This window comes from Oreochromis aureus, linkage group 15, assembly GCF_013358895.1.
Source record: "Oreochromis aureus strain Israel breed Guangdong linkage group 15, ZZ_aureus, whole genome shotgun sequence".
Lineage (NCBI taxonomy): Eukaryota > Metazoa > Chordata > Actinopteri > Cichliformes > Cichlidae > Oreochromis > Oreochromis aureus.
The window spans coordinates 15,302,511-15,330,446 of NC_052956.1; the positions used below are offsets into that span (position 1 = coordinate 15,302,511).

Here is a 27,936-nt window from a genome sequence, read left to right on the forward strand (position 1 = left end):
TCATTTGCAAGGGAAGGAGTTTTGGATAAAATTCTCAAACCTGTGTTTTTAGAAGTTGCTGGTGTCACATAGATAAGTACAAGGTTTCTGTTCTTACCATATGATGGAAGTTTGATAGCCAGACAGCAGGCAAAAGCTGAGGCAACAAAATTCAACAACACAAGCAGCTGTGAAGCTTATTATCAAATAGGCTAATTTGAAGGATTTCTAAAAAAGGTGCATGTAAGATGAATTGCCAGGCTAAAAATGACGCCAGCCATCGGGACATTGCACTGGATCTTTTGGTTCCTCTGGGTTGTGATTTTGGGCTCTATGGCTTGTTCTGTCACGTCTCATGGGTGCTTGATTGGATTGATTGGATCTTCAGCTGCTTTCTCAAAGCAGTATCAAATCCTGCTGTTTTGTCAGATGTTTCTGGTATCACAGAGATACATGCAAGCTTACCTTTCTTACTACTAGATATAAGATGTAAAATCCGGCAGTGAGCACAAGTCATCAAGACGCTGAGGCAAAAAAAATTATAAATCCCTTTTTTTGTTTTTTACCCTTTCCATAAAAATAGGGCAAGCGTACTTTACACTACATGAATACGTGACACCACTCTGAGACCTGTAGGGGTTTTCCGTCATGCCGGGCATCAGGATATTGCACCAGATCTTTTGGTTCCTGTGCGCTGAAAGGGTGGCTTGTTGGCTTGTTGGGTGATCAAATTGGATTAGGTTCTGGATCTGTTCCTGTCCCTTCTTGAGCAGTTTTTTGCAACTTGATGGGGTATCTTATCTGTCATCGTTCACTTAACCTCTCTGTGCTTAAAATGTTGCGGCTGATTGGCATATAAAATGAACACAACATATAAAAAACATGTTTTTGTACTAATTGTAGGAATCATGCAAGATTTTAAGATACACAGCTCCAGATGAGATGTCAGTTCAGTGGCTGTGGGCTAAATATCTAGTTAGCATGCCTATGAAAATAGCAGACGCCATGTAAAATCCCAATCTGTTAAAAGTCTGACACAAACTCATGACTGCACAAGAGGTTACATTGCTGTTGGACAGATACAATTGTAGAACCCATCTTCTCAAATCAAATAAATGCATTTCTTAAAATGTTGAACTGTTATTCGAAACCTTCTTTTTTAGCCAAGCCATAAAGGATTTAAAAGCCAAACTGCAGGGACCTTTGTAATAAAGAGTATCAACCTGTGAGAGTTTAGGAGAAAATTAAACAGATAAATTAAAGCTTTTCAAGCAAATGTCTGCAGCTTGTTTGCCTCGGTCAAGCCGGAGGTCACAGATTACCCTTGTTTTCTTTCCAAGCCACTACATTAATGGGGCTATGCTGGAAAGTTATTAGTGCTATATTGTGTCTTCCCAATATAGTGCCTCTCTGTTTATTTTAAAAGATCCATTCATGCATCCCTGAGTTGAGGCTTTTTAGGCAGCCTCTTGAGAGTTATGGATGGACCAGTAAGTACATCTGAGCCACTTTCTATATGTGTATAAGTGCACGAGGTAAATGCTGAGGAAACACACACACACACATACACGCACAGAAACACAGAGCACTACACTGCAGGCTAGATATGCAGAGGTTGTTCCTTTGTTGCATCTAATCACTACCTGTCCGTTCGAGCACCACTCGTAAACAACATGCTGCGATGGTGGGTGGCGTGCTGTGCGTGTGTGTGTGTGTATACACATGTGTGCACGTGCATCCATGTGTGTTTGTGTCTGTTCTATTTTTAATGAGCTGAACCCGTTTGAAAGACGCTTGTGTTTTTCCATCCCGTCTGCTTTTGGTTGTGGTTGCAAACGTGGCAAACACTGGCCTTGTTTTTTGCACCACAACAGCATTTTCACAGCTGTATTTTTTTCTCTTTCCAACCAGCAAAATAAATAAATAAATGGATAAAAATGAAAAGACTGTGGACAGAAATGCTTTTATTTATTTATTTATTTTCTGCTCTCATCCTTTCTGGGAAAATTTAAATTGTGAAAGTAATTCAGAACCACTGAGATGGAACGAAGTAATCAGCGGGAAAACTTTGGTTTCAACTTGTGAAAGAGTTCAAAAGTTGTTTTTTTTTGTGAGAGGGTGTATTCTGGGTCGAGAAAGTCGTGATCTCAGCGTCTTTGCTAGGACACCTCTCGGTAGGCTTCACTGGCACTATGAATATCTTGTCTGAAGGATGAGCTCATTTTTTTTGTAGAGCAGCATGTTTTTATGTTTTTAATGCGCTCTGTGTGTGGGTTTGTTTTTTAGGAACGTGTAGGTCATTGTTTTTGCCACTCTGAGGCTCCTAGCTTGAATTTTATCTTTGTTTTTTTTTTATTTCTATTTGCAAATTTGAAAACTATTTCTGTAGTTCCTCAAGGTGAAGGAAGTATTTGCAAAGTCAGTTTATTGATCTGTGTCATGTATTGTGTTGTTTGCCAGCAGGATTCTGTAAAAACTGCAAAGCCATTAAATAAAACTTGATCAAGACTTGAAGCATGGGCAAGAATAGAAGCAGTTCAGTTCTGGAGTGGATTTGATCACGCTCTTTAAAATGGCAAAGTAGAAAAATGTCCGTGGCCGAGGATGTGGCTTCTGATTTTTTAAAAATTTATTTTGCATTCAAATATCAAATTTTTGATTCGGACATGGAAAACAAATTTCCTCCAGGGACTGCCCTAATTGCACTCAGTCAAAAGCACAATAAGCCTCCGTAAACCCAACATACCTACCTGACCACTTCATTAGGTACACCATTCAACTGCTCATTAACAGCCAATCAGATGGCAGCAGCTCGAGCTTTTACGTTTGCAGGAATGGGGTGAAGCTGAAGTTGAAACAGAATCAGAAAGGGGAAGAAAGAGGGTTTCAATGTGACATGGTTGTTCATATCAGCTGGACTTAGTATTTCAGAAGCTGCTGATCTACTAGGATCTACTGAGAATGATCCAAAAATGAGAAACAAAATCACCACCAGCAGCCTAAAACGTTGATACAAGGCAGGATGGATCCATGCTTTCATGGTGTTTACAACAAATTCTGACCCTACCATCGTACAACATTTCCTAATCTTCTAATGGCCATGTCTACATGAATACATGCATTGAGTTTCTGCCAAAAGAGTGGCTGGCAAGATACTTGCATTAACAAGCAGCTGAACAGGTATACATAATGAAGTGACAGCCGAGGGTATTTTGTGTTTATATATTCCCTGAACAAAAATGCTGTGGGGAGGCTTGAATAATTAGGGAATCACAAATGAGTGGTATGCTGAAAACAATACTCTGGTAGGGAAAGCGTTAATGTATTAAGTGGTAGAGGCACTCTTGGAAGATAAATAAACAGATAACATTCAAACCAGTTCTCTAGCTTTGCATTTCATCATTATACCGGTGCCTGTATCAAACCCTCTTTTTAACGCGGTGCCATTTTCTACGTCTAAATGTCTGCCTGCAGCTTATTCTGTGGTTGATGTTGGACTCTGTTGTCTGTGTTCACTCCTTCAGTTTTGGCAGAACAGAACTGTTTGTATTTGGGATCGGCGAGCCTCCATCACCTCTTCCGCTCATTCTAAAATCCTCTCGGGATGTTGTCGTGATTTCACACTCCCCTGTGCCGGGTGCCATCAGCAGCACATGAAATCCGTTCAGCGGGTCATTATCCCCTGCTGCCGCTAATGATGTTGGTAGTTGCTGTGAAACTACTTAGGTGTCTGCTCCCGAGTTAATCAATGCAGGACCGAGAAACAGCTAAGACATAAACCCACACACACACTGACAGAATAGCACCCTAATTTGAAAGCTGATTTTTGTCTGTGAGGTGGTTGAGTCATACTGTACATGCCATTGGACTGAGTGACTACTGCAGGTTGTTAATCCGAAGGCACAGGGGCCAGAAAGAGCATCATCTCTGCCTTCTTTCCCTGCTGCTGGATGAGTCAGCCACTCGGGTTCCCCCGCTCTAATGCTGAGGTCTGGGCCTGTGATAAGGGTTTTTCCTGAGAGCCAATCTTGCTGAAAGGTAGACGCGATCAGGAAGCCAGAAAGGAAGAAAGAGATCAACGGAAGAGGCAAGGAAAAGGAGAGGAAGGAGGTAAAGAAATGATGACTTTTCAGCAGAGACTTCACACCCGCTCTCTTTGCTTTTCCTTTGTAATTTGGCAAAGCTCGCTTCCTCTTTAATGTCTTTGGCTTTATTGTAAATACTCTGGCTAGCAACCCCCTCCTACAAACACACACACACACACACACACACACACACACACACACACACACACACACACACACACCCCTCTGCTTTTCCATCTCCCTCATTCCACAACTTTAATGCCCTCCTCCTCTTTTACCACCTCCCTCTTCCTCTTCTTTTCAATGCTCTCGAATGTCAGCGTGGCACGAGTGGGTGGCAGGCACCGCCATCCGAACGAGCCCCTTGTAAGGTTTTGCTGCAGTGTGAGGATGGGCACAAGGAAGACGAAGAAGCAAGCAAGCGAGTGAATGAGCGAGGGTGCTGCGTGCGCGGTTGTGCGTTGGCGGTTTGACAGCGGACACCTGATGGGGCCTGAGACGTGTCGCTAACAGCTGTCCTTTTTCACTTTTATGGCAGACAGCGTTGCTTTAATTCAAGCCTGGGAGAAGGAGGTTGAATAGGCAGAGCTTGTGCCGCAGAGTAAACACAGGCACGCACACATACGAACGCACAAGCAGGAACACACCTAGACTTATAGATGCAAACAAATGTGTACGTATGCGTACGGACAATCAAGCGTTCACCTGCATGGATAAACTCACAGATTTCTGCCACTTTAATGCTCTCAAATACATGCTCGCACCTGCCAAATCTTAAACACACACACACACGCGCGCACACATATTCGAAGCTGGTATGACTCAGAGGGGAGCAGCTGGAGTGAAGGCTCCAGTGGCGGTAGTGAGCTGTCACCATCTGGAGGAGTACATGTCTCCCTGCCTTCTCAGCCAGTAGCAGAAGTCACCTCCCAACAACTGGGCATTAGTAGATCAACATGTTTCTTTATTTCATAATACGTGTATATGTGTACATAGTATCAGTGGGTACAACACCCCAAACATGAGCTGTAACCCGCTGCAGTCCCATCCACAGTCGGTCATTGCTTCCTTCCCGGATGGTCAGCCCACTGCTCGGATCAGAGGAGCTTTGATCAAGCTTTGACAGCCTGTCTCATTCAATAACATGCGCCATTTGTCTGTGTGCTGAAGGCTGCACCTGTGCTGCGGACGCCACCAAGACGCAGAGGACTGGAGGGACGGAGGAAATATTTATACAAGAGACTTTCAGTCTTTCAGGCTTGTCAAACTCCTTCATTCACACTGCCTGGATGTGTCAGCTCCTCTTCTTTGTGTTTGGACATATACGAGATGAAGACACTGAGTCTGCAAGGGATGTTTGTTTTTACTGATGAGTCTGATATCCGCCTGTCACAGGAGACTTTCCTCCACCACTAGCGACACGAAACAAGTCTATGTCCTGCCAGGACCCAGAAGCAGTTTTTTTTAACCTTCAACAGATTTTGTCTAATGGCTTCTGACCACAAGCAAAGGGATTCAGCATTAAATACAATATTTAGGAATGTAGAAAAGGTTTGTGAACATTTGTGTTCTTTAAAAAGATATAGACAAATGTTTCAAACATTTCATTTTTTGTATGAAGGCAGTTGTGGGGGTTGTTTGCTTATGTTCCAGAGTGCTTTCAAAATTTCATCAAACCACACTCACACAGTGTGTGAGTGATGAGGCAGCTTAGTGCTTCTTTGTGTGTTTTTCCATGTCAAACTGTTAACATTTTTTCTTTTAATATACAGCATTTGTGGACACAAAAGAATACTTCTCATTCAAAATCAGGTTTTCAGTTCCCCAAATGTTCCCTAAACTGAGTGGGGGGAACCTAGATTTAAGAAGAAAATGCAGACAAGCTGTTTGTGGGAGCCTTTAATTTAAGAAATAAAAATATACACAGAATGTACTCACCGGGCGCTTTATTAGGTACATCTTAATATTAATTGGTTGGACGCTCTTAAATCTTTGTGGCACAGATTCAACAAGGTGCTGGAAACATTCCTTCACTGGTACTAAGGGGCCCAAAGTGTGCCAAGAAAACATTGTCTACACCGTTACACCACCAGCCTGAATCATGCAAGGCGGGATGGATCCATGCAGTACGCCAAAATCTGATCCTACCATCTGAACGTCACTTTAGTAATCGAGATTCATAGACCAGGGAATGTTTTTCCAAGCTTCTGTTGTCCAGTTTTAATGAGCAAGTATGAATTATAGCCTCAGTTTCCTGTTCTTAGTTGACAGGAGTGGCACCCAGTATGGTCTTCTGCTACTATAACACATCTGTTTAAAGGTTTGATCAGTAGTTTGTTTATAGATGCTCTTCTGCATACCTTTGTTTAATGAGTGATTGTTGCCTTTGCATCACAGTCAACAAATGTTGTCAAATGCTTTCTCTTTAAACCCTAGAGATGGGTTTGTGGGAAAATCCCAGCAGATCAGCAGTTTCTGAAACACTCTAACCCAGTATCCTGGCAAAGCATGTAATAGACCCACTAGTCCATCCTATGAATGTCACGCTTTACTTCTAGGCATGAAATGGACAGGCATGCTTAAGTTGCAGTACCTTTCAGTGCCAGCAGAGGGCGATAATGTATTTAAAGGCAACATAAAAACAGTCATGGACGAACTTTTAATGAAACACATTTACACGTAAACACTTATCAGCCATGTAGCTTAATATTACGTGGAATAGAAGGAGCCTGGATTGTACTTCATACCTTCTTTGGTCAGTTTAACTTGTTGGCTTTAAATAAACTATCGCCCTCTACTGGTACTACAATTTAATTCCATTTCACACCTAGGAGAGGCAAAGCGTGGCATCCACATGATGGTCCAGCAGGTCTATTACATGCTTTGCTGTGATATTGGGTTGATGACTCAGAAAACCCTGCCACAACAACAACTAACTTATGTTCATAGTACCTTAAATTACCTTTCTTCCTCATTCTGATGCTCAATTTGAACATCAGCAGGTCATCTTGACTGTGTCTACATGCATAACTACAATGATCTGCTGCCATGTGATTGATTAGATATTTGAGTTAATGAGTGTTCAAACCAATGCAACTAACAAAGTGGCCGGTGAGCGTATATATTGCCTCTCCTTTAATGGATTCCTCTCATATGGTAGCTGAACTTTGCTGGAAAGCTGAAAGGAATCCCTTGCTCTTTATGTCTGAAGGACTGAGTCCAAAGCTTGACATTTACGGCTGATGTCTCAGACAGTTTTACTTCTCATTTTCACTTCCGCTGTTTCTTTGCAGGAAACGCTGTGCACCGTCAGTGGAAGAAGTAAGACAAAAATGGTCTTTACTCTGAATTTAGTGCCTTGAATTTAAGGAAACGGGACAAAACTCGTGGGATATTTGCTATTAAAGTGTCCACATTATGCTTAATGGGATTTCCATGTCATTTAGTCTTCTACACAGGGGTTTGCACAGTTAAAAAGACAAAAGTCAACACCAAATAGAGTAATTCTCACCCACAAAGAAAAGCTATTGAAGTCCTTCTTATGCCTCATTTGTAGTCCAGACTTTTCCAGACTTTCTGTTACTCATCTACATAACAGTGGTATAAGAGTGGCTAGTTTTGGCACATATTTTCCAAAATATCTCAGCCATGAGCAAAGCACACCAAATGTTCTGGTGTCGGGTACAAAGAGTGAACGCAAGAATCTTCACGGCATCTGAAGACCCAGTGAATTATTTTCATTTTGATGCAATATCTGGAGGGGAAAGTTACAAACGTTGCTATGTGTGCTCTGTGCTCAAAAGGGGTTTTATGTAGAATGAGAGAAAGCGAAAGTGGGATCATAGCAAATTCGGCTTTTTGGGGGGAGAGGCCTTAAATAGACTGGAGCTAAAGAGCATTTCAGACAGAAGGTGAGAAGAGGAGGTGCAGCATGTGAGAAAAATTATGAGAAAAATAATGCATTTATTTTATTTATTTATTTTTAGTAGCAGACCCCCTGCTTGTCCTGCTTGACTTGTCCTTACTAAAAGTTGCCATCCTGTCTGTTTGCTTTGTTTGGCAGGGTCAACACAGATAGATCACTCACTAATTCCAGACTTAGCTGGTCTCCTTTGGAAAACTAACATAAATGCTGTCTCCCTGTGGTCAAGCCCTTTAAACACATGAGAGGGAAGGAACACAGACAAACCATGAAAAAGATATACATTGGCAAAACCGCCTTAAAAGTCCCCCGAAATGGCGGCAAACATCCGAAAAAGAGGTAAGAGTGAACGTCTCAGACGCCATCTTTCCATCCATCCTCGTTTTTTATCTGTTTGTCCGTTCATCCGCCCACGAGGTGTCTCCTCTCGCCATCCAGAGGTGCTAAAGCAGCCTCATCCCGCCTCTCCAAGCCCAGAAGTCACGCTGCCTCGTCATCTCATCTCGCTGGAATGAAAACACTCATTATGTCTGACTCAGCTCCCGTTCACCGAGGAGGTCACTAATGGGGGATTTAACATCCCTGGAGCTACTTCACATTAACTCATCCTCTACCAAACAACAAACACCTGTTTTCCCCTGGTGATTCCAACCAATCACAGAGAAGCATGAGGCGAGGAGGTGGGGGCTGCTCGGATAATGCGGCACTCAAATGTCACTCAGTCATTTGAGACATTCATTGAATCACTCTGTGGGCAGGTTTTCTCTACTCACTGACACAGTTCCATAAAACATAAACACTATCCCACATTCAGTCTGAAGTTAAACTGAAGCTAGAAGTTATTTAGTATTTAGCATTTTTGTATTTACAGTTGAGTAAATGCAGACTGGAGCTGTGCTCGAAGCAGGATACTCAATCTGAGTGCATAAAAAAAGCACAACTTACCTAACATGAGAAAAAATAAGTTCTAAATTTGATAAGATATTATGTTGCTTTGCTAAAAAAAGTGGAAATGAATAATTCAGATGCTCAGTTTTTCATGAAATAAAACTTAATTGGTTTAAAAAAAGAAGAAATCCATATCTGATACAGAGGAATCAGAATATATGAGAATATGAGCACTGAATTATGTGCTCATATTGCTTTTCTTTAGGAAAAACAAAACATTGTGAGTTTGTGCAAGGATCTAGCTGCATTTATTTGTGGCAGAGAAGAGAAGAAAAGGTAGAAGTGAGGTGATATTTACAGAGCCACAAAGTCTACGTGCAGAGGAGATAGGGTGGATGGATGGGTTGACAAAACACTGGACTTTAAGACAGTAAACTGTATTCAGCTTTTATTATTGTAACATTGGACAGTGGTGGTATTCAATGTTAATCCACCTATGCTTCACTGACACAGGCCTTGAGCTCCTGGCAACCTCTGGTTACTAGGGCAAAATTAATATTCTCCAGCCAGTTGCTGAGTGCTTGTTGACCAGATGAAAGCTGCACCAAAGAGAGCGCTGCACCACAAACCTTGCTGTGATTGCTGTGTTGACCACATGTAACATGCTGACTTGTCTGCAAACACCCTCCGAATAATCGCCAAGTGGTAGTGAAGCTAAAAACATGATACACAAACCAGAAAAAGACACCATTCCCCTTCAAAATAAAACCACTGCCTTACTGCTCCAACCAACACATTTCAAAAAGTGCAACTCTGAGCAGCTTTTGAAAGCAAATGCAAGGAGGTTTTTGGTACAGCTGGCTAAGAATTACACATTTTTCTCTAGCGACCTGTAGTTGCCAGGGGTTACCAACTGGTCTATAGTCCTGTGTGACTGGGTTCTTATTTAGTATCCTTATTCTTATTCCCCTGAACCACACAGCTGTTGTAACACTTCTATCTAGGTCAGAGGATAGGAACACAATATGGTCATTCAACCCTTTGAAATGAGGTAGCTGCTAAAAAAAATGACACTAATGCACAAATGATGGCTTTTAACCATAAAAAACACTTTTCAGTACACAAATAGTGGTCCATAATACCAGGTGTAATAATAATGGTCTATAGTGGCCTATAATAGTGCTCATGAGTCACCTTTTTTAGTTCAGTTCAATGATTTTTTTTCCTAAGCTAAGTGTGGATATACCAAACATCGCTACTTTAACCAAAGAAGTCATGCGCATCAAGTTTAATCATGTGAAACATCATGTCGTCCTCTGTGTCCATGTCTCCTGCACATATCTGGTGCATCTGTGTTGTAATTTGCCTTTAAATGGGAAATTAAAAGAGACATTTGGACAAAACCACTGAGAAATGATAGAGCGGAAATATTCATTTATACCCAATGAGGTTCCGTATGAAGTCTGGTTTGACCTGTTCTACTTTTCATCTTATCGATTGCAGAAAGATTATCACGCATGCTAATTAGATTAAACTGGGTGATACCTTATTTTAGTGTCCTGAAAAACAAAATCCCTCAAAGGAACCTGTCCCTGTTCTTTTTTTTCGATGTCCCTGAGCCCTCGACTCCCTGAATCTATGATTTCGTTAAATAGTGAGAAAAAGAGACAAAGAGAGGAAGTGACAAGAGCGTCGTGACCACATCTCCATCCACTCTGCTATCTGTTATCCGGTCTCAGATAGAGTCATTACCCTCCTTCCTCCATCTGTCCGTCAATATGAGGTCCATTAAGCCCCACCGTGCACATTCAGATCCATCAAGGCAACAGACATTTCCTCCTTTCCCACTCACACTTGCCCTTTTATTAGATTGAAGCTCAGGTAATGCACATACTCTAAAAATAGTCATCATTGTGCTGTCTTCCTGTATTACATGTGGGGAATATCGTCGTTTTGTAAATCTGAGCCTTTGGGGTCTATTCGCATGACATATTAGATTTCATTGTCTCATGTTTCATCACTGATTAAAACCTCTTTTTTTCTCCATTGGGCCTGTATTACTTTCTGATGAGGTTTCTGTGATGTGCTGCAGAGCTTTAATACTGAAAAAGATTGACTAATGCTCTAATGTCTTAAAAAGCTCTGTATCCTTACTTACCCCAGCCTGGATTCTTAATTAGAGATCTGTGTTTTGATCCCATGTTTTCCTCGCACCACGCACTTTTGCAAACAAGTTTTCTACTTTTATCACCCTCTCATGACGCTCCCATCATAACTGCACAGCCATTCAGGGGTGCATTAAAAAGATCTGTAGACTACTTAGATAAGCATGCACTCAAGTTAGGAGCCTGTTTCCTCCATCATGTGCTCTGAACCCATGTGTGTGTGTATGTGTGTGTGTGTGTAGCTCATTGCTGGAGCAGAAGGAGGACTTACGGAAAAGACTTAACTACACAACACACAAGCTGGAGCTACTGCAGAGCGAATTTGACTCCACGCGGCAGTACCTGGAGACGGAGCTGCGCAGAGCACAGGAGGAGCTGGACAAGTTTACTGATAAACTGCGCAGGTAGGCCCCTCAGTATGAACTGTACAACACCCAGGGGGCAAAGATGGTGGCAGTGTGGCACAGAAGGTTTCACAAATTGTTTGTGGACTTTGTTTGCAGTCAACATTTCTCATTTTCAGAAAATTAAGATTCTCTTTTTTTTTCTCCACTCGTGAGAGCAAACATGAGCAGAGAGAATAAAAGACAATAACAACACAGCTCTGTCACAGGAATGTAAACAGCAACAGCAAATGTTTTACATCCCGTCTTTTTCACAAATGCTCTGTGGTGGATAGTGCTTGCACTGGACTTTCCACATTCAGCACTTACCCATGGGTATCCGCAGTTAGCCAGGCTGGAGTTCTGGTCCACTGAACACAAGCTTAAAACTGAGGAAAGATAAAATATACTGAGGGAGCTGTAGGAGAAGCCCATTATAGCCCAAACAACACAAGAAGTACGTAGCAGTTGTTTTAGTGGACTTTTTATGAAGTGTGAGATCAAACTTTTTATTTTATTTATTGAGCAGGAAAAAGTTAGGCCTGTTGGCATTAAACTGGCCTGACTAAAACAGGGTTAGCACAGGTTTCTGTTCTGCAGAACAATAATAGGAACAATCATAATAATATACAAATGTATTCTTCAATCAAATACTGTTTATAAGTCTGTATAAATCAAGGATGTCAAACTCATTTTACATCGGTGGCCAGCTGGCCTCCCTTTTTTGTCAGTGTAGGGAAGTTAAACTGTAATCTCTTTAATCCCTGTAAAATCTCAATACAAGAAAAAGAAGCAGAATTTCTATAATACATCTTAGTTTTACTACATGATAAAAAAAAATGCTGTTCTATTTAATTAAAGAAATCTATCAGCATGAGTCTTTGGGTTTAAACTGTGAAAAATAAATATTAAATTTCAGAAGAAGCTCTGGATGCTCATGGTCTAGACCAGGGGGCCCTAATCCCAGTCCACAAGGGCCGGTGTCCCTGCAGGTTTTAGATGTGTCTTTGATCCATCACAGCTGATTTAAATGGATAAATTACCTTCTCAACATGCCTTGAAGTTCTCCAGAGGTCTGGTAATGAACTAATCATGTGATTCAGGTGTGTTGACCCAGGGTGAGATCTAAAACCTGCAGGGACACCGGCCCTCGCGGACTGGGGACCCCTGGTCTAGACTGTCCTGTAGTAATAAAGAGGAAAGTTGTTATTAATTCCCAGAAAATTCCCTGTTTTTTTATTTATTCTTTTTATTGTGGAAACATTGTAAAAAACTGAAATTGAAACTGAATAGTAGGTAGTAAAAAAAAATTGGATTTTTTTCTATTGTTTAATTGTGTAATTATTACTTTATTACACTGTTGTATGTGAATTGCTGTGGGGGAGGTCTTTATCAGTAGGACAAATTGTAAAATGTGAAAATACAGTTAGAAGTCCAAAATCTATGCCCTCATTCACATTTTCCAAAGACATGCAGTGAGCTGGATTGGTGTCTTTGGCGGGTCGATTCTGGCCCCCGGGCCTTATGTTTGACACCCCTGATATAAAGCATAATACAGGACACAATGATAAACTGAATGCTAAACAAATAATATATCAGTTTTAAGCGGAGCATGGTTATTCTGTCACCTAAAGGGAAATACACAAAATAAAGAGATCAAATTAGACGTTGGCAGCAGATTATTAAACTCTTTCCAGAAAAGTGTCACCAAACTCACTGCTTCCTTTCCAAATTCATTTCCTCTTTCTCTTTCAAGAAGAGAAAGAGGAAATGATGATACTTGGAAATTTGGGTTCCTAAACCTTTTGAGCTTATGTCAGCATTTGACAGATGCATTTAACGCCGCATCATTGGTGGTGTAACACAGTGCTACGCAAAACAATGTTACTTTTGAAGATTAGTCATATTTAAATAGTCAGGGCCCAAGAATGGCACACTGCAGTGTGCCTTTAAAGTACTGCTCAGCTCAAATGTGTTTTGCTTGGATGTTTGACATTTACTGTACATGATGATGAACAATCAAACTATGTGTCAGAAGTCTACAATAATACTTTAAAATTCCACTTCAGGGTGATTGCTTATACAAAAATACGGATGGGTGGACGAGCCTATGTTCAGCATCAGACTTCTAAGCTGAAACACAGCTGTACCAGGTGTTAGGATTAATTGGAAAAGCCACCCTATGAATAACAGAAGGTGCAGTGGCCACCCTCAGAAAATGGCGTCGCTTACGCTTCGCCGTTTCCAACTTGGCGCCAGGATAATAATATACGTTGCCAAAGAACATGAAAAGAAGCCTGATGAATATTGGCAGCACATTCTTTGGTCAGAAGAGACCAAAATAAATTTGTTTGGATCAGATGGGGTCCGGATTGTTTGGTGTGGACCTGGCCAAGACGAGTGACTGCACACAGTGCAGATCACGAGAAAGAGAAGTGGGAGGGTACTAATACGAGGCTACGAGACAGAAAAACTTCCAGGCAAGATGAGCTGCATAGATGGTGCTATAACTTTCCCAAAAATCTAAGAATGTGAGGATATTTCCAGAAATGGCTACAAAAGGCTTTTAATGTAAAAAGCTGAAAATGACTGAATACAGAGATTGACAAAATTCCTCTTTACACTTGTTTAAAACAACTAAAAAACAATCTGAATTCTGCTTTTGTTTTATCTAAAACGTGTAGGATTCGTCTCATCTTGACTACTCTAAATATAGCACTTCATTCATGTGCCTAAGGAAAAATGTTTAATACTGCATCACTGTTTAAGGAGTAGACATATGAGGTGATTTTCTGAAACCACTTATGATCCACTCCAGAAAGTATACCAATGTGATGTAAACAGAAAATACCCGGAGACTCAAACATAGTGAAATAATAAAGATTATATGTCTACCATGAGCGTTCTAGATTTTATGTGAGAACCAAAGCGGGCTGAAGCTATTATTAATCTCTCTTCAATATCGAAATGCACGTATTGAGGGGGTCTTAAAGTCATTATATTAGAGATCATCATCCAATTAAGATCTAAGAATTTAATTGCACAAGTCAATTGTACCACAAGTGTTTGAGAGATCTGCAAATTATGCAGTGCTGCAGTGCAGTGTTTCTTATCTGGGTAACTCGCAATAAATTACCTCCTGGAAGGTATTTTTTCTATTATCTTCACCTGCTGTTTACACGAGTTTTTACTTATGGTATCTTAACTGATCAAAAACAAATGCCAGTTTGTGTTTTAAATAGATTTCATAGATTTTATAATCCAACACTTTAGTATGTGTTTATACCTGATAGAGTGCATGGTTTCCTCTGGACATGATGTAAGTGTGAAAGGCCACACAAGCGTCTGAGTCTGGTGTTGAGGAATTGCTGTCCAATTCCTGGATGGGTGAAGGCTGCTGTTGTGCAGTGGTCATTGGTTGTAGCTGTTTCTGATGATCACGTCAACACGGCGTGTCTCAGGCATCCTCAACAGGAGCCATACTGGGACTAAATGCTGGCCAAAGAAGTGTCTGAATATACCACTGATACAGAAAGCCCTACTCTGTGCAGTGTACAGGTTAGAGCACCTCATCTCGGTACATCTGTCCAGTTAGATTTCCACCAAGAACCATCAGATTGGTGACGGTGCTGATATCACTCAGTAAAAAACAAAAACAACAAAAAGCAATTATGGCGCTGACTCAAAACCAATTCCCCAAACTAATCACAGTATCTGCTTTGGTGGTGATTAGACAGATTTAAAACAAAGATAATAAAATTAGTTTCATGACATAAACCTTGCTTTTATGCTAGTATTAAAATGAAAAAAGGAGTTGCATTTTTATATTTGAGGTACTTTTTAGAAACCCCGAGAGGTGTAATTATAAAATATAATCAAAACGTCAGCTTTTTCCCTTCATTTTAATTACGTTGACATCCTCGGGCTGGGGTCCTCTGTCAGTCATAGTGGAGCTGCGGCTCAATATTTATTACTGGTGCCCAAAATCTTTCCATATATGTTACCATGCCTTGTGGGAAAAAAAAATCCCTGTATTACGAGACATATGACGTGTTATTCAGCTTTGAATTGTGCAGTGCATTGCTGAGCCTGCCAATCTGCTTATTTCCAGTTTGCAGAAGTCTTCGGCTGCTACTGTTTATGTTCAGTCTATTACCTGCAAGTGAGCGCTGTTGTTTATTGTGTCACTTAGAATACAAAGTAGCTACTCAGCACTGCAGAGGATCAACCAGGATCTGGAGGAGAAGATCCACAGAAATGTGAGTATCTGAACAGGTGTCTGTGTGTTTTAAACCCTGTGTACATGCTGTACAATAAGCTCTCAGGTTTGCGGTCAACTATTTGCAGTATTTGTAGACAGAAAAGAAGCAAGTAGGCAAGCCATGAGATTTAGCGATGATACAGAGCACTTGGTGAGCTAGTTTGAATATGAATGCCCTTCTGTTGGTACCACTGACGTTAATTATGGTTTATTACAATTGGCTGTCCTCCTTCCAACAGCAGAGTGATAGCAAACCCATTGTTCCTCAGTGCTCTGCACCTCACTTCATTTGTCAGACATTGCTTTTTTTTGCTGGTGGAAAGATATAATTAACTAGTCTGCCGGAGAACACTGTATGACCATCAGGTGTCTTCGCTGTTGAATAGACAGCTGAAAATGCTCGTCGAATGGGTTTGTTACAGCACAAGATAATAATCATTGCTGTCGCCATCATTTTGATGACAATGTGAGATACCAAGTACAGGTAATAAAGAGCTGAAGGTCACCCAGCTTTTTGTGTAAAGAAAATTGGTGATTTTTAAAATAAAGGCTGGCAGCCTTTTTTTTTTAGAAGTGTTCTCATCAGCTGTTATTGATTCATTTCACGTACACTCTCCTCAAGGGTGAGAGAGGTGCTGAGTAAGTCTCTCTGTAATCGTAAAGCTTGTTTACTCCTGAGGTGCCACAAACCCATCTGACCCCTTGGCCCTGCACAACTACAGAGAACGTAATTACAAGACTGATAAACACTGTGATATAGTTTGAGTCTGTTAAACTTTTCAAAGAGGCGGAACTACTGTACGCTCAGGCATTTTAATTACAGCTTCCACAAACCCAAAGCCCTTGGCCAAAATACATTTTACTGACAGGTGATGAAGCTAACGGAAACTCTGCTTTTAAAAAAATGCAATCAAAAAATGAAGATTTAACTATATGGAAGCTCAGTTTACTGACATTAAAGTTTCCCATTCATCAACAGTAGCTAAGAAATAAGTGTATATAATAAACTGCTGTCATATTCAGCTGTAAGCAATATGGATTAGGTGTGACAGTTGAAAAATAGGATGCAGGAGACAGAAGTAGAAACCAAAGCAAGCATTTAATCTAAAAAGTCCAAATTAAAATATCCAGAAATGCTTAGGTTGGGAAACACAAAGAAAAGCTACTGAGTTAAATGGACAACACAACAAAGGACAAAGGAACACTCTGGGAATATATACATGTGAGGTATGTGGAAATAGAAGGGGAACTAAAGACAGCTGAAGACAATCAAGACAGCAACCACGAAAAGTAAAACTAAACAAGATAAAGTAGAGCAACAGACAAGCACAAGCAAAAGGGAATTAAAACAGCAACACTCAGAACAGAAAGCAGTTACAACTGGCACCAAAATCCAAAAGAGTTACGTGAAAGGCTAAATATATATAAAATTGCCAATATAAACAGTACCGACGACCTAGATCTCAAAAGAAAATTAGAAAGATCTAACCAAAATTTTCTGTTTATGTTTATCGGGTTCATATTTGAATTAAAAACATGCAAGAATCAATTTTGAAAGTTTGTCTGAAAGGTCTCTTATAAACGATCTATTCTATAAATTCTATAAATTTAATTCCTAAAAAAAACACACAAAAAAGAATTACACAGAGGAAAGTACTTTAAAGTAATCTTTAAATCCCTGTTTTGTCATTGTCAGTCACAGCACCACGACGATGAAAAGCGTGCTCTGAGCAGAGAGATCATCGTCCTCAACAACCACCTGATGGAGGCAAAGCTCACCATCGAGAAGCTTCAAGAAGACAATGTAAGTAAAGCAGTGCAGCATTCAACTCTGCAGAACCAGATGATGAGTATGAAGTTATTGTTTGAGGCAAATAAAAAATGTGTGCTTCCATACATTCCATTCATTACATTGATTTTTTAATTTTTTTTATTTTAGTATTACAAGCTATCGGGGAGGGGGGGCAGTTTGGGGTTTTCATACTCTTGCCCAGTGACACTATGATATGCAAACTGGAGCAAGAAAGGGAGCTGCAGATCCCCAAATTAGCAAGCTCAGTAGTAAGATGACCTTGTTGCATTAAAGTTCAAAATGGACTCATGATTTTACTGTTCCATCACACTGTTGTTGTTATAAAATGAAAAAAAAAATATGACTGGTAGGCTCTAACTTTGATTTATAGGCAGCGGGAACATCAATGGATAACTTCAAAGTTGTTGGGGTTTTTTTTTTTAAATTTTGTTTGTATTATTATACATTTGGTCACTAGGGGTCGTAACCTCATGAATTATGGCATTTATAGAGGAAGTGATTCATTCATTCAGGTAGGTATCCCACTAAGGAAACTCAACACTTTTTACCATGTTCTCTTATGCTCAACTGGGACAAGAACTACATGTTGTGTCTGACAAATAATAAAGAACAGAAATGTTTGGTGTGTTACTGGAAAGCTGTTATGCATTTAAATACATAAACTTAGACAGATATTAGCATATCAACAAAAAAGATGGGATTTACCAGTGTGAGTGATGCAACTTTGCACTGACTAAAGGATAAAAGAAACAGCAATAAAGAGCTGAAGACTCAGCTCAGTGAAGTTATGTAATGAAGATTTCTTTGTCTCCAGGAACAAATGGCAGATAAACTACCAAAAACTAACATGCAAAATTAAAGCTACAAGGAGTGATGATAGGGCCCTAACACCTTTGGGGATATGGAGATGTGCTGCTATTGCTGCAGTTGACACTTTTCTTGCAGTCGTGACAGCATTAATCCCTTGACAAACTAGTTGCTTACAACAGCCTGTGCCCTCTAGTTGGTGTTAGATTACATCCACTAATAATATTTGACATTACATGTGTGGAACGCACAATGAAAACATGATCCTCCGATGATGCTTTCAGACAATGCTGATTTCCTTTTGCCATAAGGTGGTGTACAGTGTGCATTGTTCTGTGGCGAATGATCAGAATTTTTCACATATCCTTAAATGTAAACTCAAAGGCTTTGTAATTTAGCATGGCCAAGATCTTTGGACTGAACTTTGGCTACCAAGGGCTTTGATTGCTAGCATTTTGCTATGGTTGCCTGTAGTTGCATGGAAGATGCTGACTTGTTTGCAAACACTTGCTCATTACATACCAGGCAGTTGTAAGACTTGAAAAATGAACTGCAAACCAGAAAAGGTGAACATTCACGTTCTAAATAAAAGTTGTACCTTCTCAAACATCTTGGCTGCAGCACTATGGCACAACTTTGACTTTAAAAATGAAGGTTTGCCTTTTCTGGTTTGTATTGTATTTTTCACAGTTTCGCTACAGCTCTGAAACTAGTTGAAGAGTGTTTGCAGATAAGTTGGCATCTTCCATGCAATTAATGGGCAACCATGACAATCTGCTAGCAACCAAAAATTTTCTACGTCTTGTTATGCGTGTGCACAATTTAATGTTGTAATTTCAAGGGGGGGGGTCCCAAGCATGTTTAGGACTTCAAATAAGCAGTTAAATAATAAGTTTTGTGTTTCTGAAGAAGGAAAGTAAGTCTTGGGAGAATAGAGTTTAAGCAGTATTGATCCAAAAGAGACCAGAAATTTAGCTGGACAGGAAAGTTTTAATATTCATTCTCTGTTCTTTCCTTTGATTGTGGCCATTTTGTACCTCTGCAGGAAATGTACAGAAAGGACTGTAACCTGGCTGCTCAGCTTCTGCAGTGCAACAAGTCTCTTTACAGGGCCCAACTCTCAGAGGTGAGCTGTGCACTCACTTTTACAGGCTTGAAACCCGATTTTTCCAGTGCTCTTTATCCTTTGTAAACATACATTTTATATGTTCCTCAGTTTTAGTGAGGCCTCCGTCTAATCCCTGGTAGTTTGAATAGAATGTATTTAAATTCTTTCTTCACAAAAATCGCATACAACCAAGCTTAAGAACTGTATGAGCTTCAGGCTTTCTTGCACTGACATTTGATGTGAACCCAGAAAGACAGAAAAAACTGTAATTTTTGAATTCAGCGGTAGCCGGGTAAAAGAAAAAGCTTTGATAAAAGCTAAGGGGGAGGAGAGGTCTGAATGAGGTGTTTCTTCAGCAGCACTAAGCTGAATTTTCAGCTGATGACATGAGATGAGCGAAGAAAAATTTGCTGTCTTGACTGTAACATGAAGGTCATCTTGCCCTTTGTGAGCCAGAAAAGATAAGTCTTCCCGAAGCGATGAGTACTGTAGGTCACTGGAGGAAGGACAGAGAGCGAAGAATTAAAGCTTCATGGTTTTTTTTCTTTAAATAACCTTCACCTGAGCGAGATGAAAGAGGCAAGTTTTCAAAAAGTCGATGGCTCTGAGTTTAAAAGACTTTTTTAGCTAGATGCAATCTGGACATATACTATAGAACTATCTATCCTGTACACAGTGACTATGCATTGAAGGACATGAACCACAGCTTGATTTACAAATTTTTCTTTTAAGTATAGCAAATCAGCATTAACATCTTCCTTTATAACAAATCAGATTTTTACCTTATTTCTATCCAAACTACAGTGATGTGCATTTACCATATATCATGCGAGAAATATTTAGTTTAGTAAACATAACTGACTTCTGCTTTTTCTCAAATGGAGTCCATTTGGCAGATCATTTGAAGGCCTGACAATAAAAAGTTGCAATAGCACATACAATCAGATCCATAGGTATTTGGACAATGACAATGAATTCTTGTCATTTTGCCTCTGTACAGCACCACAGTGGAAGCTAAATCAAACAAGCAAGATGTGAATAAAGTGCAGACTTTCAGCTTTAATTCAAGGGCTTTAACAAAAGTATTGCATTAGCTTTTTTAGGAATTATACTAATTTTATGGATAATGGTCCAGTTTTATATACTCAAGTATTTTGACAATTAACTGCATCTAGTTTTATGTCTAGATTAAGCCTATTTTCTTGTTCATTCATGACAATTAAGTAGATAAAAGGTCTGGAGTTGATTCCAGGTGTTGTTTCATTTGAACTTGCTTTTTACTCAATATGAGCCCCAAAGATGTGTCAATTCAAGTGACAGAGGCCATCATTAGGCTGAAAAATCGAACTCGACCTATTCGAGAGTCAGCAATAACTTAAGAGAATGAAGGCTCTTTCCAGCCTAAAAGACCGAAAAGGCCTAAAAGACCACTGAAGACAACTAAAGTGCATGATGACAGAATTATTTCCATGATTAGGAAAAAGAAAACCTTTACAACAGCTGATCAAGAACCCGTTTGAGGTGGTAGACATATCATGAGAAAGACCTAGAATCAAACCTGTGTCTATGGAACTGGGCCACTACTGCGTACTGATGGCGTGACTGCTGATAGAAACAGCAGGATAAATTCTGCAGTGTGCAGGGTTGTACTCTCTGCTCAGATTCAGCCAAATGCTCCAAAACTGACTGGACAGTGCTTCACAGTGCAAATAGATAATGGCCCAAAGCATGCTGGAAAACCAACCAAAGCATTTGTCACATTAAATAAAAGAGATATTCTTCAGTGGCCAAGTCAGTTATCTGATCTCAACCCAACAGGACATGCTTTTCAGTTATTTAATATGAAACTGAATGCAGAAAGACGTACAAACAAGCAGTGAGTGAAGATGGCTGCAGTAAAGGCTTAATAGAGCATCTTAAAAGAGAAAACAGAGTACTTGGTGATGTCCATGGGTTCTAGACTTCAGGCAGTCAAGGATTTTCACCAAAGTGTTAAAAGCTATCATCTTATTTAAAATTGTGTTAATTTGTTAGGGATAATAGAGGGATAATAAGACACAGCTGAAGTCAACAAGAAGCGTCAAAAAAGGCAGAAAGATGGAAGTAAACAGAAATGGGGACACAAAGCAACCCACACAAAAAGGGAAACATAGACTGGGGAAATGCAGAAAGCAGCCAGAAAGGAGAGGGCAACAGTGTTTGTTCTCTTTAGTTTTAATATTTGTGGTTTGTGTTGGATGCAATGTTTTAAGGTTTTGGTGATGACTGTTTTCCTCCATGATTTGAAACTGTGACAATAACACCTACACCTCTAGTCCATGCACGCAGACTGGAGTCTTTGTGCTCCGGTCACTCAGTGTGCAGTCTAGACAGAGTGCGGTCACACTGCACCGGTTTTGTTAATCACGTAAAACCACAAAGCAGCATGGGAACTACTTCAAGGCACATTGTGAGCAATTCTGAAGGACACTCAACAGAGGAGGTAAAACTACAGTATGTGGCAAAATGTAAATGGAGAGCGCAGCGCAGCCTCATCATAGTGTCCTGCTGCTCCTTGTGAAAAGAATGCACGCGGGTATTGATGAGTGTTTTAACACTAGCCCAGCTTGGCGCCACTTTCCGCTGCATCAGCCGTGGGCCTTGTGCCTCGCCCATGTGACAAGGGTAGATTTGAAACTGGCAAGCGTCCACGAGGTTAAAGAACGCCTGTCCACGTATTTTACGCATATGGCTGAATGGAAATATCAATGCAAACTGCATTTGGTTGCATAAGACTCATAAAATATCCCCCAACACTTGCACGGTACACACATTAACACACGCACGTCGGCACCGTTAACAGTATAGGGTCTATCATAAAGTGAAAAACTGTTCTGCAGGCACATTGCCAAACATAATAGAGGTCAGAGGCTATACATGCACTCACTGTATGTCCACCCGTCTGCTGGTCCTGTGGGTGGGAGCTAATCGAAAGTGTATTGATGAATGGCGCTGCAGCATTTTGAGAGGTGCAGTGGCTCTTCAGCGCCTACAGAAGCGCTTTAGTCATTTGTTTTGCTGCAAAACAATCACAGAGAGGGTGTAAAATGATCACGCTTGGATTTCTGAACACCACATAAAAGCTAATTGAGATCTTGTTCAAAACAAGCCCAAATGAAAAAAGTGTGTGGACAGTAATTAAGTGGCATTTAGTTTTGTCCAAGATGCAATAAAAGTGCTATGATAAACCGTCTCTTTCATGTTCTCTGTAGTGTTTGTCTTTTCTCTATCTACAAAGTTATAATTAGCTTCCTTCTCATTGCCAATTAGAAACAACTGACTAGATTCCTGTTGATGATGTGCTGCAGTTAGCTTAATGCTTGTTGCTATGGAGAGGTAGAGATAGTGGATGGAGGCTTTTTTTTTTATTAAGAAATGCTTGAAATAGAACAGCTTTTTTTTCTAAGGAAAGCGACTTATTCTCACTTAAAAATCAGGTATATTGTTCTCTTTGGTTGAGGTTCGTGACACTGAAAATTACACTTTTTTCCCTGCAGCTGTGAACACAATTCATGCAGTGAAGGCAGGTAAATGTGAACGTGTAGGTTGCTGTGTCGTATTCAGAAACCACCTAAAGTACAACCTAACATACTGACACACATACTGCATTGTGCAGCGATAACAGAACCTGTGAGCAGCTTGGATAAAATGCTACAATGCTGTGAAAAGTGTTTGCTCTTTCTTTCTTTTTTTCTAAAACATGTTTGTCACATTTAAATGTTTTAGATAATTAAAGAAGTAAAAATACAAAATGCAGTGTTTAAATCATGATTTCATTTATTAATGGAAAAATAAATACATCATGTATCATATTAAATTAAACTGTAAATTTAATTTGACACAAAAACCAGACTTTACACCAGGGATGTCAAACTCCTTTTATATCGCAGGCCACATATACATCCCGACTGCACATTTAATCTCTGAGATATCTTATTTAGGAAATGAAGTGCTATTTCACCAGAAAGAAATCAATCAGCATGATCTTTGGGCTTAAATTCTAAGAAATAATATTTGACGGAATAATGTGTTAAAGATAGGACATTTCATTAGTTTGGAAAGCCTTGTTTTTAAAGCCTTGCTTTTTAGGAACTGTTCCATGACTATGTTTAGATGAGAGGTGGCTAAGTTATCAGCTAACACTAGATAGCTTGGTAGCCACCAAACCTACAAGAGGTGGTCTTGGTGCCTACCAAGATGGAAAAAGGTGGGAACAATTCAGACATTCATTATGTAAATTGGAGTACAAATACAGAAACTACAGAAAAATAGGTATAGAGAGGGGTTAAAGTAAGATTCAGCAGGTAGGGGGACCAGATTAGCTGTGGTGGCTCAGCGTGGAGAAAAGTCGTGAGCTCCAGTAAATTGTCTTTGTGTACACGCTGTGATCAGCTAACCTATACTGCTGCTACTGCTCTGAGGTTTACTGCTCTTTGTAGATTAACACAGCTGAATTTAACAAGATCATAGCAAATGTTTCACAAGTTATCTTGGCGGATTTCACCGCCTGAGCTATTTACACTGTCTTTGTACTAGATAGTACAAAGTTGGTATAAAGGTGAAATTTAGTGAATAAATCTAAGGATCATCAGCTTAAATTCAAATTAATCTCTGCTACACTTCATGTAACCTAACCTAGCTCATAAAAAGCATTGCATTTGAAATTACCCAAAGAAACACATTACTTGTTTAATGCTAGCTCCTCTTCTGTAGCACTAGCTAGATGCTAAAGTACCGCAACCATAACGTATGTAGATATACACCAAAGATACAGTTTTGGCTCACTTTAACCTCTGAGTAAATCCTAGAAATGATGCATAAAATATATGTCTGTTCCTCTTTGTATGTGAAAAGTCTGGTGATGGATACACCAATAAGAATATTTTTTATGCGTTAGCATTCCCTCTATTTAGGCTGAAATTGGTTTGGTGTTTGAGGGGGCGCAGTGATGTTTTACTATCGCTTAATGAATTAGAATAAAACTAAGTAAACAAAGCATTCTCAGTAGAAAGAGTGAGGACAAAAAAACCTCAATGATGACTCAAACTAGTGATTTCTTTCTTTTTCATTTAGTCCATTTAGGAACCAGATTAGTTTTCTGTTTTTAAAAACACCCAACACAAAACAAAGATGGATTCACTGCAATAATCTGATCTAGTGTCTGTTGTTTGTGGAAGCAGTGTCAGCATCCATCTGTGGTTCAGTTTTGGAGACAGCATCAGGGTGTCAATCATGTTTGCTGGTCTGTGTGTGCATCCACCTGCAAAATATTAGTCTCAATAAAAACAATGGACGAATAATAAAGACATTCACTTGTGTTCTGTTTTCATATAGAAAAAAGTAGTTATAGAACCAAACAAATGACCATGCATTTAAAAAAACTACATTAATTTTACACCAATCAAAATGTGCGAGACAAAACTAATAAAGAGGAATGTTGGATACATGCAGATGACACAGGCTGATGACTTGACTCAACTTTCACTCCACGATGCAAACAGTCTGGTGGCTGATGTTGTACAGTCTGACGCAGATGCCTCAAAACCCAATGCTGAGTGTGACATGCAATATACTTAAATTATTGCTGCTGCTGCACAGCCTTTAATGTCGACACCCTGATTTACCTACTAATTACTCGAGAGAGAGTTTGACAGTGCAGTGGAGTGTACATCAGTTCCTACACTGCATAGAATAAGGTCTTTGCTATAATTTATAACTAACATTCACTGATTTTCCCTGCCTTGCCCTTGTTTCTCTGATACTTTTAGCTGCCTGCTGACTTCCAGGAACGCCTGACCATGCACCTGGAGGAGTCTCCCCTCTGTCACACCTACTCTGACTCTGTCCCGACCTCTCTCATTGCCAAAGTGCTTGAAAAGCCAGATGAGGCTTGCAGCAGCAGCCAGGCCTCCCGCTCCCCCAGCCCGCAAACACAGGAACATGCCTTTATTTTGGAGAGTTTGGGTCCCGGAGAGCGTTTGGGGCTACGCGGAGCCTATAAAACTGACCTGTACAGCAGTGACACAGCCCTGTATTGCCCTGATGACCGTCACCGTGAGCGGAGGCCCAGCATGGATATTCACGGCGAGAGGAAGCTGCTGTACGGGCCGCAGAACTCCACCGACAGTACTCCAGAGGAAGGTTCGGTTGGGTTGAGAGCTGGCTTCTCCCAGGAGCACTTTGCTAAGTTCCCTCCCCCACTGGGTGCAGCCTCCAGTTCTTACTCGAGTTTTAGTGGAGGGGGGTCTGAGGACAAAGGCAACGGACCGCCCAGCAGTGCAGCTTCTTCCCCCCACCATCACTCACTCTACATGGAATGGAGGGATGCAGGGGACTATGAGAGAAAGAGTGACTCATCCTGGGAGAGGGACAGTCCACGGGGCTTTGCCAATGCTCATCCCTTCCAACAGACAGAGCTGAGCCACCATCAGAACGGCAGCTCTCCCGTCTACAGCCGTACCATGTCCTCCTGTTTCAGTGAGCCCTATGAGCCGCTCCCCCCGTCCTCCTCCCCAAGCGTCGCCTATGGAGACAGCCGTAGAGGCAGCACATTGGCCCCCGAGGAAGAGGAGCTGATTGGTCGGTGGAGACAACTTAGCGTGGAGGACTTAAGTGCTCACACCTACCGCAGCCCAGGACGGGCCTCACCTTACAGCTTCTCGGAGCAGCACTTCTCCGTCCGTCCCGCCAAGATTCGACTTGGGCCGCTCTACAGCAGTTTCCAGGAAGGGGCTGACTACTACCACCACGGAGTGGATGTCATGGACCCAGTGTGGGTAGCTGCCAGCCCCAGCCCCGAATGCAGCCCAGGGCTGCGCCAGGCTCACAGCCAAGCTCACCTGTACCGAGCTGAGGACAGTCAGGGGTCAGAGCACAGCTTGTACCACTCAGGGAGCTCTAAAGACAGGGAGGGAAATGTCGCATCTGGAGGCCAGAGCACTGATTATGTAGACCCCAGCCCCAACAGCTCCACTGAGTCTCTCCACCAGAGATCTCTGGAGATGGCCGCAGAACTGCAGCACTATCAAGTGGAGATGCACAGCGTGCCTGCACAGGTGAGCCAGTCGCCACCACCAGCCCCACCCCCTCCTCCTCCGTACAACCAAAAATTTGGCTCCCTGGGACTTTCCAGGAAGGACAGTCTGACTAAGGCGCAGCTTTATGGAACACTTCTGAACTGAAGGACTTTCCAATCAGGTTGCATCTTCAATAGTAGACACAGAGCCCTGGTTTGTTCAGCTACACCTTCTCGTAGTGCAGCCATTGTGATGGCTTGAATAGCAGCCAGGAATGAGTTATTCAGTATCATGAACATGTAACTATTGCTGATCATTTAAAAGCACTGATGGCGTGGCAGTGGATGGCGATTGTTTACATTATAAATTTCTCAAGGCAGTAAGTCAAGTTAGGGGTCAGATGTGGGGAAACGGACAAAGAGGAGCTCACAGAGTCCTTAAAACTTTTGAGAATGTGTATGTGTTAAACTACAAATGTACAAATATATACTAACTTAAAATTGAGTGATATATTTTGTATGTAGCTGTTAGCAAGAGATACATTTAAAAAAACAGTGCAAAATCCTATTGGTAATTCTGGAACTTGTAAATAAAAAAAAAACTTCCACTGCTTTATTCTAAAAACCCTGAGAGAGGTATTTTAATTGCCCCTTGATGTGCACAGAGATTTGTTTCAGTCGTTATTTTTAATCTGCTGGAACAGCGATGGCCTTGTGATGATTTACATTGAAAGGAAGCGAAAAAACAAAGGCAAATTAGTACCTTAAATGAACCATGAGAAACATTTGTTTTGTTTTTCCTTCTGTTAAATGGATTTGACAGTATTGATGGGTGTGTTTTATTGTTATTGATGGAACGTTTTGATCTGTTTTAGCAGTCAGTATTACTTTCTTTTTTGCTCTTCTATATCCCCCAAGAGAGAGGTTTCCTGTCCCCTTTCTACCTCAGATTTGGATGCCCACACCCCACCAAACCACTGTAACCCCGTTTATTTCACAATGATGCATGTTTATATATTTTGGTTGTTTTGTTTGCCTAATAAAGCACAAATTATACATACAAACTCCCAGCCTTTAATGTACACATTTAGGGATTTGAAATGCCGCTGAATAAAAGCGATATCATGTTTTAATATCGCTCCGCTTTCACGCACAGTTGCATAGCGATCGGTTGTTGTTTCAAGATAATTACATGTCTGCTGATCCGCAGTGTTCAGCTGACTGACTGAACCGAGTGGAAGACCTTTCATTATTCAGACTCAGATTGCTGAGTCACTAAGTAGCTCTGCTTTTTCACTGTTGGGAAAAAAAATGTAAAAATAGGTTAGTAGAGAAGGATTTCTGCCAACAAATTCAGAACAGAGAGGAAGTTTATTTGTGTTTTCCCAGGAGTCATCATCAAGAAAATACTACAGTATAAGGAAATGGATCATATTCTGTGAGTGTTTGTGATATCTAACACACTAATTTA

At 40.7% G+C, this 27,936-nt stretch overlaps 1 protein-coding gene across 2 annotated transcripts in view; it reads left to right on the plus strand.

Moving 5' to 3' along the window:
• Positions 1–27,505, plus strand: part of si:dkey-174m14.3 (uncharacterized protein LOC563117 homolog) — a 32,787-nt gene extending 5,282 nt beyond the window's left edge. Inside the window, exons 2-7 of one of the 2 annotated variants that reach the window (XM_031730171.2) lie at positions 8,128–8,325; positions 11,282–11,443; positions 15,615–15,681; positions 17,380–17,487; positions 19,349–19,429; positions 25,219–27,505. In XM_031730171.2, coding sequence (XP_031586031.1) covers positions 8,228–8,325; positions 11,282–11,443; positions 15,615–15,681; positions 17,380–17,487; positions 19,349–19,429; positions 25,219–26,631 — 1,929 coding nt within the window. In that variant the 5' untranslated portion in view covers positions 8,128–8,227 and the 3' untranslated portion in view covers positions 26,632–27,505. The remainder of the gene's footprint in view (positions 1–8,127; positions 8,326–11,281; positions 11,444–15,614; positions 15,682–17,379; positions 17,488–19,348; positions 19,430–25,218) is intronic. The other variant, XM_039598701.1, reaches the window with a different exon arrangement.
• Positions 27,506–27,936: the final 431 nt, after the last annotated feature.